This window comes from Benincasa hispida, chromosome 5 (assembly GCF_027475165.1).
Source record: "Benincasa hispida cultivar pf3 chromosome 5, pf3_genome.v1.1, whole genome shotgun sequence".
Taxonomy (NCBI): Eukaryota; Viridiplantae; Streptophyta; class Magnoliopsida; order Cucurbitales; family Cucurbitaceae; genus Benincasa; species Benincasa hispida.
Window position 1 is genome coordinate 51,054,480 of NC_143482.1, and position 15,195 is coordinate 51,069,674.

Genomic DNA, 15,195 nt, shown 5'->3' on the forward strand with positions numbered 1-15,195 from the left:
AAACCCTAGTTGGTATAAATCTGATTGGCGAAGGGGAAGGAGATCGTGAAATGGAAATGCAAAATCGAATGCGTGAGTCGTGAGGAGGGTGGAAGGCAACGCTCGAGTGCTGAAGTGAGTTTAAATTAGGTTATTTATTTATTATTAAATAAATATTAATATTATATATATTTATATTTATATATAAACAGTTCGGTTCGGTTTAGAAATCGGTTTTCAAGCTTTGAAACGAACCGAACCGTTTAAATTCGGTTTCAACAACCCAACGAATTGCATCGAACCGAAAAATTCGGTTTTGCTTATAAATCAGTTCGGTTCGGTTCGATTTTGCAACTCGGTTCAGTTTGAGCAGTTTTTTTGTCTACCCCTAGTCCGTCTTTAGAGTTAGTTTATGTTAATAAATTAAAAATCGTTAACAGAATAATAATTAATTAAGTTTTACTATTTTTATCCCCTTTAAAATTAAAGTTAAAATTTTACTTTATAATTATTTTTAATTAATTAATAAAGATTGACATTAATGATTGAAATTGAGTATTCAATGAAAAATCGATGTTATAAATGTAAAATTTTGAAATTCATAAATAAAATTAAAATAAAATTATAATATTTTAAAATTTAAGGTCTAAATTGAAGTAAAACTTAAAATTTAAGAATTAAATGTATGATAATATAAAATTTAAGGACGAAATAGAAGAACTTATTCCTAGAAAAAAATAATTGTCAAACATTACAATTTTTTAAAAAAATTATTTTGACATTTGTAGGGTACCACATGTAATTATGCCGAATTAAGGGGCGAATATAAATTAAATGTGATTCATATTTTTGTTGACAAAGAAAAAAAGAAAAATCAAATTGAAAAAACGAGCAAATCCTCGAAGCGGAGCGAAACTCAATTTCTTTTTTTTCCCTCCTGCAAACGCTCTTATTTGTTGGACCGTAAAAAAAGAAAAAAAATTGTGAGAGAGGGAAGTGGATCTTAAAACCCTAGGGTTTCAATTCCTTTCTAATTTATAATCCAATTCTGTTTCTAAATGGATGCCGAAGAAGATGATTCTTCGTATCACGACCAAAAATCTTCTTTGTATGTTGATGATGGAAACTTAGATGTTAAGTGTGACACCAATCGGGAGCTTCAAAGCAATGAAGTACAGCATTGTGTGTCCAAGTCCTCAATTATCGAAACGGAGTTTCCATCTAATACCGGCGTGGAATCTTTACCACCCAGAGATGCAATTCTTGGCGATGAGATTCTTGCCGTGGATACTTATTCAGAGATGAAGAAGCAGGATTTGATTGAGGAGACAGAGATAGCAGAGGAGAAGGATTTTCGCAATATTATTGAGGATATGGCGGAAGATTCAGTGAAGTTGGAGATTGAGCCTGATATTGCGGAGGTGGGGTTATTGGGGAAAAGGGTTTTCGCTGATGTGAAAAACAATACAGGGGTGGCGGAGGAGGAGAAGGCTTTGAATGAATTTGCTGAAGGTGAGTTGTTACCTGAAATGGTTTTGGTTGGTGGCGCTGAAGATCAGGTTGAGGGCAACGTTTTAATGGCGAATTTTTCAGAAGATACGGTCGTAGAAGGTTCAGCTACAGTTGGCTGTGCAGAGACAACGGAGAAGACGTGTCTGAGTGATGTTTTGGCTGAGGAAACGCTTGCAGAAACGACTCTTTTTGTGCAGGATGTAGATGTGACTGATGCTACCAATGTGGTGCAGAAGATAGAGGTGGAAGAGAATGCCGATGACCTTAATGACTCGAAGGATACAGAGGTGCCAAAGCAAGAAAATTTTGCTGTGGAGGAAAGGGAATTAGGCGTCTTGGTGCAGCTGGCGGAAAACTCCGAGTTGAAAGTTAGTTTGGTAGATGAGGCTGTGGGGGAGGAGGGACGGATGGCAAATTTGGCAGGCAGAACTGGTGAAACGTTGAAGATGGAGAATGTCTCAAACACCATTGATGAGGTGGGGCTGACACATTTCGCTGTAAAAATAGGAAATGCTGAAGACAAGACTGTTGAGATGGACGGAATGTGTATGGAAGACAAGGCTACTGATGTGGCGATGATGGAGAATTTGGCAGATGAGACCCCAGAGATCAAGGGAGTGGACTTAGCAGACTACACTATTGAAGAGTTGAAGATTGAGAACGTGGAAGATAGGGAAGCGGGGGTGCAAGGATTGGCTGTGGCCGATGAGAGCCCTGTGGTTGGGAAGCTTGAGAATACAGCAGATGAGAATGCAGAGGCTGAGGGAGTAGTGCAAGTGACTGACTATGAAGTCATAAAATCGGAGAATGTAGAAGAAGACAAGACTGCACAAGGGGAGGAAATAGCTATGGCAGAAGAGAGTGCGGAGGCAGATGGCATGGTATATTTGGTGGATGAAGGGATTGGATCAGAGGAGACGGATGCAACCATGACATACTTGGTTGAGGAAACGGAAGCAGCAGAGGAGGTTGAAGAGATGGATGTTACAGAAGAGGTGGATGAACCAAATAAAGGTAGCAGTGGGTCTAAAAGGAAGCGTGGAAAGAATTCTAAAGCTCCAGCTAGAGTGCCTTCCAGGAAGAAGGTGGAAGAAGATGTTTGCTTTATTTGTTTTGATGGGGGTGATCTTGTACTCTGTGATCGCAGGTTAGTTTTTTCAGGAACATTCAAAGATTATTATTTTGTTGAGATTGTATGTTGATCTTTTCTTTTTCTTGGTTCCAGAGGTTGTCCCAAGGCATACCACCCGGCCTGTATCAATCGTGATGAGGCATTCTTCCGAGCCAAGGGTCGATGGAATTGTGGTAATGTGCTGTCTTATATTACATATTCTTCGTATAACGTACTTAAGTGTTACTCATTTCTCACACGCCAGCATCTTTAGTGATCTCATTCAATTCCCTAGTAGTACATGGTGAACGTGAAAGCCACTATTTGGCTGTTGTGGGTAGAAAGGAGCTGAGGGTTTTGTTTTTGTTTTTGTTTTTGTAAGGATCATTGATAATATCTTATTCATGGGAGGTTTTTGTTTCTATACCTTCATCATGGTTCTTTGGGGATTTTTGTATTTATTCCTTTTCATCAATTGAGTAACTTGTAGAGTTTCGTCTTGGCTAGTTTGCATGGATCTTTGCTCTCTTCTACTCTTTTTTGGTATTTAATGGGGTTCTTGAATTTTTTACCCAAAAAACTATTAATTGTTTTCTTTAATGTTTATGAAAAGGAAGTCTTTGCACCCAGATTTATTGTCCCTTGCTTTTAGAAAGATCTATGTGCAGATGGCTGCAGAGTATTGTCATTTTGATTTTAAGACATCCCAATGATGTGCACTATGACCTTTTGGAATCAGGAATTATAGTGACTCGGTTTTCATCACTCGTAGGTGTTGGTTCGGTTTTCATCTTTTGGAATCAAGAATTATAGTGACTCGGTTTTCATCCACTCGTAGGTGTTGGTCTGGAGTTTCAGCTACAGCATACTTCCCTCTGTATATGAAAAAAGATGGAGAGAAATTTTGGTTGCTAAACTTGGAATAACCATGCTCATTGATTGTACTATATTGCCTATGTAAAAATGTTGGAGGCTTAGTTCTAAGTTTGTACTGTGGAAGTGGAAATAACTGTCAAATATTTTAATGATAGGTTCATTGGACACAAGAAACCATGTTTCATTAAGAAGGATGAGTCTGTAAAAGCAAAGGCAATATGAAAACACAGGGCATGAAACAAACAAAATGAATCTCAAAAGAAGAAAGTACAAGATGAGACTCCAGAGAATTCAGTTGTTAAGAATAAAAAACAAAGGAGATCACAAAAAAATTGATTGAAAATATCGAGAGGGTTAAAACGTGCAAAACAAAACCCACTCCAAATACGACTCGTATGTGCCTTTGAAGACCCACTTGTTTCTCGCTAACCAAAAATTCCAATGAGTATCAAAACTAGTCAACCTGCCAAAAGGATCCTTCTTTTATCTTAAAATGTTTTCTCAATATAACACTTCATCACTGAAAATAGTGCCACAGAGGTGGAATGTATTCTGCTTCACTGAAAATGTTAGCAACGAATATAAGGACTTCTTCTTCTTCTTCTTCTTCTTCTTCTTCTTCTTCTTCTTTTTTTTTTTTTTTTTTTTTTTTTTTTAATTATTATTATTATTATCTTATCTTCACTGATAACAATTCTACTTATCCTCGATATTAGTAATGGGTCTTTTCGAGGCCTAGAGCAGCGGGGAAGAGGGGAGGTATCTGTTGGTTTCTGGATAAGATAAAATTCTTTTCAAGTTCTACACTAAAATTACAGTAGAAACTTGAGCTTTTTTCTTTTTGTTCAGAGACAGTAGAAGCTTGAGCTATTGATTTACAAAAAATAAAAAATAAAATAGAGATTTACTTGGTAAAGATAGCATTTATGTTGCAAATCAAGAAAGCTGTAGCCCGTGGAGATGAAGGTCCTGTAATATGTTCTTTCAAACAAGACGTGGAAGTTAAGGCAATGACCCTTGTGTGCAGTAGATCGTATTTGTTTGCTATGATGATTTATTTTAAGATTATAGGTGGCTTGTCTCTCTCTTTTGCAATCAACTCCCAATGTAATTGGCACAAATTGTTGTGGTTTTTTGTTAACACCTTTTGGGATGGTATAGATTTGGGTTGTACTTTTCACTAAATGAATGAAAAAGTGTCCACTTTACTAAAGGAAAAAGACTATTAAGATTCAATGTTTATTAACTATATGAAGTGCTCTTCAAGAGTGGAGCATTTTACTAAAATTTTCCTAATGGTCTTCCAATTAATGCTTTACCTTTTTTCTTATCAATGGAAGAGAAATAAAAATCGACTGAACAATGGGGCATACATATAATATATATGAAGCCTAGCTGTTTCTTGTGATTCTACCATCATTCCTCTGCTCTTTGAGATTTTGAAACTATCTTCTAATCCAGCCAATGATTTCCTTACCTTCTTTTCCTCCTTGCCTATTTTGTGAACTTGTACTGATTTGTGGTCTCATTCAAGGTTTTCTTTTATAATGATTTATAGGTTGGCATCTCTGTAGTAACTGTGAGAAGACTGCCCACTACATGTGTTACACATGTACTTTTTCCTTGTGCAAGGGCTGCATAAAAAATGCTGTTATTTTGTGTGTTAGAGGGAACAAAGGCTTCTGCGAGACATGCATGAGATTTGTTATGTTGATTGAAAAGAATGAGCAGGGGAATACAGAAAAGGTACGTGTTGCACTTGATTAGTGCCAAACATGCATGAATACTGTTAAAGTGTACATGAATACTGTCTCCATTTTACTGCATTACCATTGTCTCATTATCATTTTGGACATATAGAGTTGAGAAGGATTATTTTACGAGAAACAAACTTTTCATTGATATACTGAAAGAGACCAATGCTCAAAAGATACAAACTATAACAAGGCAGGACAATGTAACTTTTATGGGCTTAGATTTTTGGATACTCTTGTATTATTTCACTTTTTTCTCGATGGAAGATTGGTTCCTCATATAAAAGAAGGAAAAGTAAGAACAACATAACTACTTTATGTAGGTAACTAGCTAGTTGATCCCAATATAATGATGGGAGACAAAATCACTGGACTGTATTGTCCATGTTAAATTATGCATTAATCTGAAGTTCACGATAATTGGTCCAGAGTTCCCACTTTTTTGATTATTCATCAGGAGTCTTTCTTTTCAATACTAGTGTCTTCCCTTCTTCAAATCATTTCCATGTTGTTTCCTTTGCATTTCCTTATATCTTATTACGTTAAGAATGGTAAACTCATATCTAGATCTGAGCAAGTCATGAACTCCAAGCCCTTTCAAGGTTCCATGAAACATGGCTGGAGGAAATTATAAGGACTTCTATGTTGTAAAATTGTTAGGAAGGGAGGGAGAAATCGATGTCTTAGAAAGTCACGGACTAGATGAAGTATGACAAAGGTATATGGTTATGGATTCATGGAATAACTTTGGATGGAGGCTTTTGCTTCTAATAGTCATTACTTCAGTGCATCAAAATTTCCTCAGAAGTTCTTTATTGGTTTTGTTCTTTGGACCTCTCTTCGGATCTCTTCTTTATAAAACCAATTGGTTTTATTTGATTCTTGATTGACCCCAAAACTGATAAAACTCAACTGACTGCAACTATTACCCCTACTGAGAACTAAATCCGCACCCTACCAGTTGTTGAGTTCAAATTTCCTCAAAACTTTTTTTAAATAAATAAATAAATAAATAAATAAATAAATAAATAAATAAATATATATATATATATATATATATATTTAGTTATTTTAATAACAGAAACAAAACTTTCATTATCAAAGAGAAAAATACAGAAAGAGGGAGAGATGAGGTATTCCCTTGAGCCGGACTAGTATAAGTTTGGGGTTAGGCTATAATTTCAAAAGAATTTAGAAGTAGATGACCAAGTACAAGCAAAAAGGGTAATCAAATTCCAAAAAAATCTCGGTTATGAAAGATTCTACGGTGAATATCCCATTGGACCAAAGGATTTTCCCTAAAGCATTAAACTGAGGTCGTCAACTAACTAGAGGTGGACATTTGAAGCTTCGTGGGCCAACCCACTGCATTTTAAACAAGCTAAACAGTCCTCGAAACTCCTTTTGTTTTATCTCCCATCAAGTGGCGACTTGAGTGAATTGCCCTGTAGTTAGCGTACAGGCATTTGCAACCTTCATGGATATGAAACATAGCTTGGTGTTGGTGGGGAACCACTAAAGGATAACAAGGAGATGATGTAGCCAGTTGATACTTTGCTGGTTAGGAACTAAAACTGGGCTCAGGAGGTCAAATGAACAATTAGGTAGCATTGAGGAGAAAAATGAACAATTAGGTAGCATTGAGGAGAAAATGTCTTGTTATAGTATATATGTATATATAAAAAAAGTCTAGCATTCATTGAGAGAAAAGAAATAATGTACAAGGGCATAAAAACAAGCTCACAAAAAGAGTCATCACTCATCAGCTATAGGAAAGGATTCAAATGCAAAAGAATTCAACCAAGCCGATACTTATAAAAATTATGAGTCTCACCACATTCCACACCTCCTCCAAAGGCCACCACCACTCTAAAAATCCTACTATTATTCCTCTTGAGCTACATTCATAAAATAACAAAACAAGTCTGCCATAGGACAGACTCTCCCCTTATCTTGAAAAAAGGGAGTCCATTAGAATCTCCTCAATCAAAGCGCAACTTTCCCTGTCACGCACCATGACAATCCCAAACAATCTTAAGTACTAACTCCCAATGGAGTAAGCAAACTGGCAGCTCTCCAAATGATGATACAGATCCTCTGCTTACACATAGGACATATCATTGTGGACGCAACACCAAGGTAGAATGCTATTGGATACGATCTTGGTATTCACCCTACCATGTAAGCTTTGGAAAGCAAATAATTTTACTTTCTTAAGGATTTTAACCTTCCAAAGAGAGGAAAAAATCGAGGCCTCCCTAATAGGAGAAGACGAACATGGAGAATGAGTGATAGGAGAAACCCTCCAAAGGATTAAGCTCTCAAACTCGAATATCCCTCCTCCCTAAACCAATCTTCGGACTAGCAATAGTAGAAATAAGGCCTAGTTTAGCTTTGTTGGATTGCTGAATTGTAGGGAGACGATTGAAAAGTTTCTTCTTTTCCCACCTTGTTGAGAGAGAGGGTCACTTTTTTTGGTTGGTTGGGCTTTGTACCATTGTGTGGGGTCTTTGGTGTTGTGAGAGGAACAATAGAATCTTCAGGAGGGCAATAGAGATCCGTTGAATGATATGATATTAAATTTGCTTTCACCCATCTACTTAAGTTTTTTGGTCAATCTGTGATTTAAGATGGTATAAGAGCAAGTGGTTAAGAGGTCATGTATTCAAACCCTTGTAATATTATTTCCTCCCCAATTAATTTTGATTTTCACTTGTTGGGTTTTCTTCATATTTCAAGCCCACAAGTGAGAGGGACTGTTGAGTGATATGATATTAAATTTTCATCTATCAGTTTAAGGTTTTTTTTTTTGGTAATTATTTGCTTGGTCTTATTCTTACTGCATCGGAGCAGCTCCTTCTTTCTTTCATTTTTTGGTAGTTTTGGGGTTTTGGAAATTTTTTTGGCATGCAAGTGTATTCTTTCATTGGGGAGGGAGTTTATCATTAAAAAAAGAAAGAGAAGTAGTTATAAGGCCCACCACCTCCAAAGGCTCACGATTAGCAAGTGATTGGTTAAAATCCAAAGAAAGTGAGGGGGAATGCTCAGTAGAAATCAACGCCAAGGCAATTGAGTGTAACCGTTTTTGAGACAAATGATAAAGTTGTGGGAATAACTCACAGAAAGAGTCCTAGACCCCACCCATCAATCCTCCGAGAAATAAGTATTATCCCCATTCTCGACCGAGCAACAGTGCATAGGTTTTTACTAGAGCCTTTCAACCAACCATTAGGAGTCCACTCAAAAGGGTGTGGGGTCCATATCTACTCACAAATAATGACCCAACTGCCATAAGCGTTTGGCTTTTTATCTTGTTGAAGCAGAAAAGTGTTACACACTCAAATCACAATTTTGGTCATTTTTCCAAAATTATCAATTTATTACCAAACCTCAAATTTTGTTGGTTGGTTAGTCAAAAGTAACAGGTTATTGTTTGAAACATTTGCATTATAGGATGCTACTTTTTCATCTCATGTGCACTTCTGGTTAATAATTAATATACTTAATAAGTAGATGCTAAATGCCAATGTTGACGGTCATATTAGCAACAGAATGGCTATAAGGCTAAGGAACTAAACTATCAAATTAATCTTTTGTTTTCCTTCTTTTTGTTTGGTTTCTAGGAAAAACTATTATCTACATATGTGATATAATTTTTGATGTTGTAGGATCAGAGTAAATTAGGGCATTTTGGTCAAATCCTTAATTGGTTAGGATTAGGATTAGTTTCCTTGGTTTATTAAGATTATGATTAGTTTTTTTATTAATTAGAATTACGATTAGGATTAGTTTGCCTTTCAATTTTCTATAAACGTAAGGATTGTCTTCTTGTATTGACCAACTTTGTATTCATAATAAAGATTTTAATTTTATTATTGGAGATTCCTTGCATAGGCTACATCAATTTTTCTGTGGTGTGAAAATCAGATTGCATGCACTCCACCCCTACCAGGGCAGACAACCATCATTGTCTTGGCTGTACTATTGCTGATTATTTAATATTTATTTTCTCCATTTGTATTACTTCTTACTTCTTACTCATGCATACAAGCAGTAAGCTACATTTTTATAAAGCAGACTTTCAAAGCAGTATCTTTCAAAAACTACTATATCTATGTATGTCTTACTGCAGCAGGCCATTTTACTTATTCTGTCATTCTTGTGCTTGTGCAGGGCCAAATCGATTTTAATGACAAAAATAGTTGGGAATATCTTTTCAAGGAGTACTGGACAGATCTGAAGGGAAGCCTTTCTCTAACTTTTGACGAACTTGTTCATGCAAAAAACCCATGGAAAGGATCTGAGACACTAACTAGCAAACCTGATTCACCTGGTGAGCTATGTGATGGTAATGTTGATCGAGGATCAGATTTGGATGTTTCTGAAAATGAAGAATCTGGTAGTTCTAAAAAAAGAAAAGCTAAGAAAAGGTCAAAATCTCAAGCAAAGGAAATTAGTTCACCTACAATACCAGCTAAACCTGATTCTCAAGGGCTATCCACGGATAACAATGTTGAGTGGGCATCTAAAGAGCTCTTGGAATTTGTAATGCACATGAAGAATGGTGATAAGACTGTTTTATCTCAGTTTGATGTGCAGGCTCTCTTATTAGAATATATTAAAAGAAATAAGCTTCGTGATCCTCGACGGAAAAGTCAGATCATATGTGATTCAAGACTTGAGAATTTGTTTGGAAAGCCACGTGTGGGACATTTTGAAATGTTGAAGCTCCTAGAGTCACACTTCCTCATCAAAGAGGATGCTCAGACAAATGATCTCCAAGGGAGTGTTGCTGATACTGAATCGAGTCAGTTGGAGGCTGATGGCGCGGATGGGTTGGGAAAGACTAAGAAAGAGAAAAAACGCAGGACGCGGAAAAAAGGTGATGATAGAGGATTGCAGTCTAACCTTGATGACTATGCAGCCATTGATACTCACAACATTAATTTAATTTACTTAAAGCGTAATTTGGTGGAATATCTGATCGAAGATGAGGAGAGTTTTCTTGTAAAGGTTGTTGGTTCTTTTGTGAGGATAAGAATATCAGGCAGTGCACAAAAACAAGATTTATATCGGCTGGTTCAAGTTGTAGGTAAGAGTCATGCCTTTACCATTGGAAGAAATGTTAATCTTTAACAATTTTCTTTGTATAAGAATGTAATAACTATAGAAGTGATGTTTAAGCTGTTGACCTGTTATCAGGTACAAGCAAAGCATCCGAGCCTTATAAAGTTGGTAAAAAGATGACTGATATCTTGCTAGAGATCTTGAATTTGAACAAGACAGAAGTGATTTCGATTGATGTTATCTCAAATCAAGAGTTCACGGAGGTAGTTTTAATACAAATTTAGTGCTTGAATATCACCTTAGAACTGGATTAGCAAAGAAATTGTAATTTTGAAATACTTGGCCTTGGCACGTTTTGTTTTCTTTATTTTTATTTTTTTAAAATTCCTTTTTTTTTTTTGGGGGGGGGGGGGGGGGGGGGGGGGTTCTCAGGAGGAGTGCAAGCGACTCAGACAGAGCATTAAGTGTGGAATCCTTAACCGTCTGACAGTGGTAATTTTACCTTTCTTATTTATCTTCTATTTAATTACTTATTCAAGCTTCTCATAAAAAAAATTAAGCTATGTTAAATAATCAATCATCCCATGTAGGGTGACCTCCAGGAGAGAGCAATGTCGCTTCAAGATGCCAGAGTTAAGGATGTAAGTATTTGATTGTTTGCAGTTCTGCACTTTCTTGACGTGAGAGTGCATGGGTCTATTTATATCTGCTTCTGGAAAGTATTTGATACTTTTGAGTCTGGAATTGTTTGTCATGTATGCATGTTTTGAAGGGAAATATTTTTGAAGGGTACCTTTGTCCTTTAATGGTTAACCAATTTATTTAGGAAATATGTGTGTCTGCGAGCTATGATCCAGATGACCAGTAAAATTGTTTGTCATTGTAATGTACCATCATCATTTACCTGCTCGTTTGTATATCTTGTCTGGTCCTTCTATTGTCTTATTATTAGAGAACACATAACATTCGTCTAACCTTATACCATCGGGAGTTAATACTTGTATGGAGATGGTCCTCCTAAGTCTCTGCTACTTTTTGTCAAACAATTTATGGCTTCATTTGGATGGGGCTCTTTATTTTCTTCTTTTTCCCTCTCGTTCTGTATAAGAACTTATGCAACCAATATTTTAAGTAGGAATAGATTTACATTGACTGTCCATGTCATAAATGATTTTAAAAAGTGTATTTTAGTGTGAAAAACGGATCCAAAAAAATTAGGAAGATTTATGGGGACACTGATGTGATTTTTTGTTTACACTATGTTGTAAAATAAATCAGTGCCAACTATGGTTAGAGCATCTCCCCAAAAATCTTCAGTGCAGAAGAATATTAGCTTCTTTTTCTTGGCAACTTTTTCTTGCTATACGGTTATTTTTATTTTTTATTTATTTTTTCCTTTTCGGGAGATATGAGTCCAACTCATTTTGCTGGTCAAGTTGGTTGCATATAAGTAGTTAATATGATTAAGCCAAACTATGTATTGATTTGTATTTTAGATACCAATCGTTTGCCTTCTAGTTGGTTATTTTGTTGTATGTCTATCGACAGTGGATGGAAACCGAGATAGTTCGACTGAGTCATCTTCGTGATCGAGCAAGTGAAAAAGGCCGCCGAAAAGAATATCCTTTTTTCATTATTTTGTTGAATTATTGCTGAATTTTATTTTTAACAAGGATATGATCTTTAGTAGAATCACTTTCGGCTTAGTACTTTGAAATAGGTTATGATGGGAAGTCAACAGTGTCCTCTCTTTTTCCTGTCCTAAAATAATCTTGATTTTTTTTTTCCCCTTCCACACCTTCTATGAATCCAGACCAGATAACTTAGTCCCGTGCTTTTCCAAGGGACTACAGAATGTCAGCTGGAACTGGAAGATGAAATCTATTCCTCTGAGTGTGCAACTAGAATAAAGAAGACAAGATTGTAAAATATTCCGCTATTTTATTTCGTTTGTTCATTGTTGAGAATGGGATGGATAAATCTATGGTTATTTTCCTTGACTTCTCTCAACGCTCAGAGAATGTGTTGAGAAACTACAGCTTTTGAAGACCCCTGAGGAGCGGCAACGCAGAATTGAGGAAATACCAGAGATACATACTGACCCAAATATGGATCCAAGTCATGAATCTGAAGATGAAGATGAAGCAGATGATAAGAAACGAGGTGTGTGTGTGTGTGTTTTTCCCTCCAACTCACATTTCATTTTCATCAGCCAGCCAATATAACATAATCTGTTGCATGCAGAAACCTACACCTTGTCAAGAAGCACAAGCTTTGGCAGGAGGATGAGGGAGCCAGTTTCTCCTGGAAAAGGAGGTTCAAATTTGAATGATCCCTGGAGCGGTACTAGAAACTTTTCTAATATGAATCGGGACATGAATAGGAACTTGTCTGGCAAAGGCTTCTCTAACCAAGGAGACGATGCCATTGGTTCTGGTGAAATAATAAACGAACATTCATGGGCTCAAGGAAGAGAGAGAGATGTTAAAAAAACAAACAAGTGGGACAAACAAGTCTCTCCTAGTTCAGAAATCACTGCTAGGAATGCCTTGTCTGGGGCCACATCTGAGAGTTCTGCTGCTGCTCACTCGGTAAATCCAGCAGTATCTCCATCTGTGGGGACTACACAAAATGCTGCTACAGTTAATGAATCGGAGAAGATATGGCGTTATCAGGATCCTTCTGGGAAAGTGCAGGGACCATTTTCAATGGTGCAACTGCGCAAGTGGAGTAACACAGGTTATTTTCCTGCAGACTTGAGAGTATGGAGAATCTCAGACCAGCAAGAGGACTCCCTACTTTTGACCGATGTCTTAGCGGGAAAGATCCCGAAGGACGCTCCATCGACAAGTAACAGTTTCCAAGCACACCCGAGTTCTTCATTTGTTGGGAAGCCTCAGGTAGCCACCTTGCAGTCAGGTATGGATGGTCAGAATGCTGGTACTTCAAATTCACATAGTAATCAAACTTCTTATGACCAATCTTCTGGAGGAAGATGGAAATCTCAAAATGAAGTTAGCCCTACTGGTAGACCTGCCTCGGCTTCGATAGAAGTCCCCAGGTATTCAGGAGACAGATGGTCTTCTGACCATGGTAATAAGAACTTCACAAGTCTTCCTTCTCCTACTCCCAGCTCAGGCGGAACAAAGGAGCAGCCATTTCAAGTGGCTGCGCCATTCAAGGAGGCGAAGTCACTCTCAGGAGGTGGTGGTGGTGGTTTGCACGGTTCTTCACTTATGCAAGGGTCTGAAAATGACTCATTGCGCATACATTCAGGCAGGAATTCGTCAGAAAAGGGCATGGGTTTAGGTCTTATAAATGCATTCCAAAATCATCATTCTCAGCCAGTAAGGCTATCGCCTACCATCGATGATGCTTCGGTTAATCCAGCTGCTGCAGATATTAAGAGCATTAGTGCAAATCTTCATAGTTTAGTACAATCCATCAACAGTCGTAATCCTCCTATTGAAGCTCAAGGACAGGGGTCTGGCTCCGTCCTGAAACGGGAAACAAATGCTTCAGAGTCGTGGCAAAATGCACAATCTCTTAAAGTTGAATCGAACATTTCTTCTAGCATGCCACCAGCACAAACTCTTCACAGTCGTTGGGGGGAGATGTCGCCTGCACAAAATGCTGCTACGTCATTCAGTGCAGGAAGTTCAACATCAAGTTTTTCCTCTCCCGGTTTGTCTAATTTTCCGTCCTCTGACCCTTGGCGATCTACGCCTCCTATTCCCAGTAACCCACAACACATTCAGTCTTCAACTTCGCCCAATCTTCCTTGGGGAATGGGTGCTCCAGAAGGTCAAAGTACCGTTCCACGACCGGGTTCGGAGACTCAGAACCAAGCCTGGGGTCCAATGCCATCAGGAAATCCAAACATGGGTTGGGGTCCAACAGCACCACCTCCAAATGCTACTGGTATGATGTGGGGAACTGCTGCTCAAAGTTCTGGCCCTGCAGGTACAAACCCAGGTTGGATTCCACCAGGTCAAGGGCCACCAACTGGAAACAACATTCAAGGATGGCCAGCGCACCCTCCGGTAAACGCAACTCCGGGATGGGTTGCCCCCAACGTTGGACCATTGCCACCTATGAATATGAATCCCAGTTGGCCCGTCCCATCCCCGAATCAGAACATGTGGGGTAATGAGCATAGTAAAAATGGGGATAGATACTCGAACCAAAAGGACAGTGGCTCTCATGGCGGAGATCCCGGGAATGGAGGTAAATCTTGGGGGATGCAACCATCTTTTGGTGGTGGTGGTGGAAGTTCTAGGTCTCCTTACAATAGAGTGCAAAGACTGTGCAAATACCATGAAAGTGGACATTGCAAGAAAGGAGGAACTTGTGATTACAGGCACAAGTAGAAATTAGTTAATTTGGACAGTCATTAGAGATCAATTAATTTTGTATAGTCTTGTTACCATCGAGAGTTTTTCCTTGTATAACCTCCTGTTAAATGTTATACATGTGATAACTTTTGCAGTTCTTTATTATGGAAGGGTCTTGAAAAGCAAATAATTTTATTTAATCATTATCACTTCACCTATTTGGGTTTTGATCTTAGCTAGGAGATGCTTCAGAGGCAAAGTTTATATAATTCATGCAAAGTGAAGATTAAAAAAGACAATTATTTTAAATGGTAAAAATGGTTGAAAATATTTTCAAGTATAGTAAAATATTATTATATTTTCAAATATAGTAAAATGTCACTCTATCAATGAACAGATATAGATGTTTATCGTGGTCTATCACTGATAGATAGTGATATTTTACTATATTTATAAATAAGTGTTCATTTTTTTATTTGAAATCAATTCAATATATGTATGTATATATATTTTCGAATTAATTTTGAGTCTTTGATCATATAAGTTTTTTCATTCCATATTA

The 15,195-nt window shown here is 37.4% G+C and overlaps 1 protein-coding gene across 1 annotated transcript; it reads left to right on the forward strand.

The window, feature by feature from the left end:
• Positions 1 to 822: 822 nt before the first annotated feature.
• NERD (GW repeat- and PHD finger-containing protein NERD) lies at positions 823 to 14,833 on the forward strand. Its single transcript, XM_039032229.2, has 10 exons — positions 823 to 2,638; positions 2,717 to 2,796; positions 5,037 to 5,224; positions 9,406 to 10,324; positions 10,435 to 10,562; positions 10,732 to 10,791; positions 10,890 to 10,940; positions 11,848 to 11,918; positions 12,311 to 12,462; positions 12,544 to 14,833. Exons 1-10 carry the CDS (start codon positions 1,038 to 1,040, stop codon positions 14,667 to 14,669), a joined length of 5,376 nt encoding a protein of 1,791 aa, XP_038888157.1. The 5' UTR covers positions 823 to 1,037; the 3' UTR covers positions 14,670 to 14,833.
• The last annotated feature ends 362 nt before the right edge of the window (positions 14,834 to 15,195 follow it).